The 6000-nt window shown below is 37.4% G+C and overlaps 1 protein-coding gene across 1 annotated transcript in view; it reads left to right on the top strand.

The window, feature by feature from the left end:
- Nucleotides 1-6000, top strand: part of SPTBN5 (spectrin beta, non-erythrocytic 5) — a 90939-nt gene continuing 84939 nt past the window's right edge. Inside the window, exons 1-5 of the mRNA XM_041397006.1 lie at nucleotides 1-111; nucleotides 2949-3116; nucleotides 3608-3727; nucleotides 4395-4552; nucleotides 5437-5665. Of these exons, the coding sequence (XP_041252940.1) occupies nucleotides 1-111; nucleotides 2949-3116; nucleotides 3608-3727; nucleotides 4395-4552; nucleotides 5437-5665 (786 nt within the window). The remainder of the gene's footprint in view (nucleotides 112-2948; nucleotides 3117-3607; nucleotides 3728-4394; nucleotides 4553-5436; nucleotides 5666-6000) is intronic.

Below are 6000 nucleotides of genomic sequence, written 5' to 3'. Positions count from 1 at the left end.
ATGGGCACTGAATATGAAAAAGACCATATCAAAAAGCTGCAGGAGCAGCGCATGTCCATGCAAAAGAAAACCTTCACCAACTGGATGAACAACGTCTTCGCCAGGAATAATGTAGGTAGCTCCTTCAATTTGAAGATTTTTCTGGGTTTTGTTTTATTTTATTTTACCCACTGTATCCTTTTTGATGTTATTTTTAATGTATTTTTTTCTGAATGTTGTCACATGCAAGCAAGGAAGGATTTGACTAACCAAAGTGCTCCACCCTCTATCTTTTACCTCACATCTGTCTCCTATGTCCATGGTATCAGTCTTCTCTGAAATCAAGATTCATTTTGTAGACTGCATAACCCCATCATTTGTGATGTCCATTGTACATTGGTGATTGTCTCAGAGAAAAATCCTTATTTGCTTCTTTTTCCTGTAAATAAATTATCTGCAGATGTCAGGGTTTCCCCAAGCAATGCTCAATTCTTAATTGTCTGGCCAAAAATTCTGACTTTGTTCTTTGCCTGATCAGTTCAGTTCGAGTTGCTGCTCAAAGGATCTGAAAAAGTAGCCTTAATTTTGGGAATTTCAGACATACTGCCATGCAAGTACAGACCAGTTTGTTTTCTGTAGCTCTCAGGTTCTAAAAATCTTCAGAGCCAGCGTGCAGTCGATACATGTGTCAAGGTAATGCCAGCATATTCCAGTCTCCAGACTTACTGCAGATAAAGTTTCAGGCACAGGTTATGTAACTGTGGCACAGAAAGGAATGATGTCATCCAAAAGAATTACATTTTCTAGAGTCTGTAGTAGGTAGTAATGAAAACGGATGTTGGGGACACCAAGCAGGACCAGGCCACTGGGTCCACTGTAGCTCTCCACTGTGTTTCAGTACCAGATAAGCTTTTTCGGTGTAATGTTTTAAGTTTGTGATTCGTACAAAGGCAGCTGCAGAGCACAACAAACTTTCAAATTTATTTTTCGTAATGGTAGTGAATAAATGCAAAACACATGCTTGTTTTGCCACCTGCAGAAAGTTAGGTTTTTACGGTGTAGGAAATTAGTTCTGTTTAGCTGTAGACATATATTTTCTTATTTTAAAAATGCCTTCAAGTTCAGAGATAAAAATGCCAGTCTGAAGTTCCTGCAATGTACTTGTTCACGTACCATAAGTGTCTGGGGAGCACAGCCTGCGAGAGCTTTCCAGGCCATATACGGTAGAGACGGCCAGAGCTTATCTGGGCCTTCCTGGCAGCTTAGTCCCAGCTTCCCAAGGCAAACTCGGAGGTGATTGGATCATACTACAGGACACTGCAGTGCTCTCAGTTGTCCTGTTGACTACTTCACGTTTAGCACTAGGGATGCTATGGGATTGAAATTGTTAAGCTGTCTGTGACTGGTATCTTTGTGAGAAGAATAAGGCAACAAAGCTATTAAAACAACAGCTGGGTGAGACATAAAGCAGATATATGAAGCCTGTCTTTTTACAAATTCAAATTGAATTATTCTTCATTTAGAGAAGTCTCACAGAATATAACAGCTTTAACTTTTTTTTTATTTCCGTATATCCTAGGCAGAATTTTAAGTTTTATTAAATATGCAAAAAGGAATAAAGTTGGCAACTAAACAGGAAGGTTTTTTTATTGAGATAATCAGTGGAGCAAGTTGTAAATCCTTGTGCCATACACAGTAGAGATTTAAACACTCTAACTTGTTTTTTACACTTCCAGTGTTTTTTTCTTTCTCTGGAGAAAAGATTTCTTAAGCTAATTAGTAACTGATCAGAAATTAGAAGTACATGCCTATTGTCCGTCCTTTCCCCCCTTAACATGTAAATTAAAAAAAGATAATAGCTTATTTCTTTCTTTCTCTCTTTTTCTTTCTTTCTTTCTTTCTTTCTTTCTTTCTTTCTTTCTTTCTTTCTTTCTTTCTTTCTTTCTTTCTTTCTTTCTGATGAAAAAGATTATTTACTGTAATTTCAAAATCACAGTAATTTATTCTTAGGTGTGTGGTATGGTTTTAATGTCACTTCTAGATGGCAAGTGGCATAAGGCCAAAAGGAAACACCCAAAGCAAGTTCTTGTTAGGTCAGGGTACAGACTGTGTCATGTTGAATCACCTAAGCACTGGGTGACCTCATTACTGGCAGCAATAAAGTACATTTTTGTAAATGATACTAACCTTTCACTTAGTGTGGGACTCTGGCTAAAAATATGGAGACTTTGGGTGGCAGTGCAGGTTTAAGCAGGACGTGGCAAACTTTGTTGAGACTAGGAGTCTCATGGAGTATAAAATGAGTCATTGAATGGGATTATCAGCTCAACTTTTAAATGAAATGCACAGCTCAGAATAAAATTATTCTGATAAAATGAAACATTCACTTGAATTGGAATAAAAAAATGTCAGCATTTATGAAAGATTTGATTTTGAAAATGCTCAATTTTTTTATTTTTCAAAATCTCCTGTTTTTTTCTTTTTTACTCCATTGTGGGTTTTGTTGAGACTAGGAGTCTCATGGAGTATAAAATGAGTCATTGAATGGGATTATCAGCTCAACTTTTAAATGAAATGCACAGCTCAGAATAAAATTATTCTGATAAAATGAAACATTCACTTGAATTGGAATAAAAAATGTCAGCATTTATGAAAGATTTGATTTTGAAAATGCTCAATTTTTTTATTTTTCAAAATCTCCTGTTTTTTTTCTTTTTTACTCCATTGTGGAGCATTTTTGTTTGGTTGTTGGGGGTTTTTAACTTCAGTCTACTTTCATAATTAATGTAAGTCCTCCTGCAAATCCATTTTTTTTTTTTAAATTAAGACTCACCACTCTGTGGATATATGCACTGTCATAGAGAAGACTCAGTGAAACATCAAGAAGGTGTTTGTTTTGTTTTAGAAGTAGAGGGTTCTCTGTGCCAAATGTTAAGCTGGAGTCTGTATTGCCTGGCTGTTCTTCGCAGGTAAAGATTGAGATAGAAGACATTTACACAGACTTGAAGGATGGCATCCCTCTCATGCAACTCCTGGAGCTGCTTTCTGGAGAAGCTTTGCCCAAACCAAGCCGGGGAAAGATGAGAGTGCATTTTCTAGAGAACAACAGCAAAGCCATCGCATTTCTGAAATCCAAGGTATTATTGATATTAGAGATCATAACAATTTATATATGTTATAAATTAATTATTGCATCATGTTCATTGTGGTTTCCCCCTCTAGTATACAATGGCATATCCTCTGAAGACAGGCCAGGATTTTACTAAAATAATAAAAATTGATCAAATTTTAATTTCTTTGTTATTTGAGTTATTTTGTTATTAGAAACAGCTAATATTCATCTCCTTTGGGGGAAAGAAATGTGCTCCTTTCCTTTCCCTAACCACCAGTTTTCAAAAAACTTGTATTGGAACTTCACATTTTTGAGACCACCATCCCTTTGCCAGGCTTTTGCTGAAATTCATCATGAGCTGATATAGGAGCTTGCAGGCCTGTGGGCTGATGAAAAGGTGTAAACATTAAACCTCTTTGCTTAAGAAAAGGACTTGAACATCCTCTCCAGTAACAGTTTGTTACACTGAGAGCTGGACATGAGCACATTTATGCTGAATAGATACTGGTTTATTAGCAGGTACAAGTAAAAGTGATTGGCCCTGAGAATATCGTAGATGGTGACAGAACCTTAATCCTGGGCCTTATCTGGATCATCATACTTCGATTTCAGATTTCATCTATCAAACTTGATAAGGTAAAACTGTATCTTTGTCTTTTTGCTTGTGCAGTTGTGGGGTTTTTTCTCAAAGGGACAAAACAGTGACTTGGAGATAGAAAGAACATTCATGTTCTTCACCATCTTCGACAAATTTTTTATGGACTCTTGACTTCCTGTTGAATTTCGCTGCCAATAGTTCTCTCTAGATTTGAGTTCCATGATGCTGCTCTGAAAGAACATATGTTTTTGAAATTATTTAACATGAACTCTAAATACAAGGTTTTATAAAGAACCTTCTATTATGAAATCAAAGTCAATAATTTCTAACAGCAGACCTGAATACATCATATTTTGTTTCTGAGATCTATTTCACAGCTAAGGAAGCAAATAAACTGAACTTTCCTTTCTGCCTGATTTCTACAGGCCTTACAGAAGGGAAATGTTTAAAAAATTTCAACACCTGCATTTCACCTTATAGTTTCTGCATTCATTCAAATCACTTTTTTCAAAATAGAAAACTTCTATTTTCATGTTAAATTTTTCTACCTTTATGACAGATACAGTCTGCAAGTCATGACTTTGGGGGGACCTGTGAATTGAACAAAAGTAATACAAAGTGACCTTTGGAAACATGTGTAAATTCACTGATACTGTTTTCATATATTGCTGACACCAATTTTTCTTTTCCCTGTTCTCTTCACAGGAAGAATTTGGAGGTAGAGCTGATGTTCTATTTGCCAATGAAGCCTTATTGCTATGGTGTCAGCATAAAACTGCCAGCTATTCCAATGTGAGTGTGAAGGACTTCTCCAAAAGTTGGAGTGATGGGCTGGCCTTCAATGCACTCATACATGCTCACAGGTAAGATTTCATGGATCAGTTCAGGCAGAGTTGCTCATTGCTGTTTCTAGCTCTGGCACAAGTTGTTCCAGGGTCTGAATTACCAGGTTTTGTCAAGAAACTGACAGATACTCTCTTCCCTTTCTCACTGAAGAGTCTTCTTTCTTAAATGGGTATTCCCTCTCTCCTTGAAAGAAAGGACCAAAAGCTCCTGCTTGGAAGTTCCTTTAGTTGGGTATAATATTGAATTTCCAGGGCAATATCACATATCTGAACAATACTGCCCATTTGGTCTCAGTCATGTTCCCACTGCTCTTTTTCTAAAATTTTTCTTTCAGGCAGTGGTTTTATTGTATGAACTTTAGAGCATGTATATCTTCCTGTTCAATTGTAATACAGTAAGCAACTTCTCAGTCTCTTTTTTTCTCCCTTCCCTATCCCTTTGAAAAAGAGTGAAGAAAATGGCCAAAAGAAGGAGAGAGAAACCACCTATAGTAACCTCGAACACTTCTTTGTCCTCAACAGTTCTGCTATATCTTATAGGAGATACCATAGTGGGATGGTGGAGCTTCCCCAGCTGGGAGTCATCTTCCTTCTCTCAGCTGTCTCTCCAGTGGGCTTTGGTTTTCACCCATTGGGGAAGAGGAGAAATAAGGGCAGACATTTGCTGGGAGTGGTGATTCAATTTCACAGAAGACAATTTTCTTCCTGCTATGTAGGCAAGGGGCAATGCTCTTGAATGAAGTTCAGGGTCAAAGCAATTCCAGTGTTAATGTCACATAATATTAACAGATATGTGACTATTAACTTAGTCTCATAAACAGTTTATGGTTTATGATCTGAAAGAACTTACTACAAACATAAATCTTCCTTCATCTCCATGCCCTCTTTTTCTCCTTGCCCAGGCCTGATCTTATCCACTATAGCTCACTGCGGCAGGACCAGCCCATTAAAAACCTGAACAATGCCTTTGATGTTGCTGAGAAAGAGTTTGGAATCAGCAAACTGCTTGATGCTGAGGATGTGGCAGTGCCCTATCCAGATGAGAGATCCATCATGACTTACGTGTCACTCTATTACCACTACTTCTCCAGACTGAAACAAGGCCAGACAATACAAAAGAGACTTAACAAAGTAAGTGAATTGCTATCTTTGGAAGCTATAAGTTAAAGATGTAAAGCTAAATTTAATTTGGAAGTGTGGGGAGTTTTGTGCAAGCTCAACTTCAGGATCATTTGAACTGAAAGCCATCTGAAAGACCTGGTACCTTGAGACTTGTACCTGAAGCCTGTACACTTTCTGATCTCCAAGAGGGTTGCAATTATCTCACTGAAAATCAATCTCTTTTTGACTTCAATGTTTCTGTTTGAGAACTGATATGGTTCCAAGGCAGCTTGAGGCATAGAAATCTCAACAATATTGGGAGACGATAAAGACTAGGCAAAAGCAGACCTAATCAACAGGTTTCT

The sequence above is a fragment of the Onychostruthus taczanowskii genome, unplaced genomic scaffold (genome assembly GCF_017590055.1).
Source record: "Onychostruthus taczanowskii isolate IOZ18803 unplaced genomic scaffold, ASM1759005v1 scaffold1, whole genome shotgun sequence".
NCBI classification, from domain to species: Eukaryota; Metazoa; Chordata; class Aves; order Passeriformes; family Passeridae; genus Onychostruthus; species Onychostruthus taczanowskii.
Note: the sequence above shows the minus strand (reverse complement) of the source record. Positions and strands in the feature narration are given on the sequence as shown.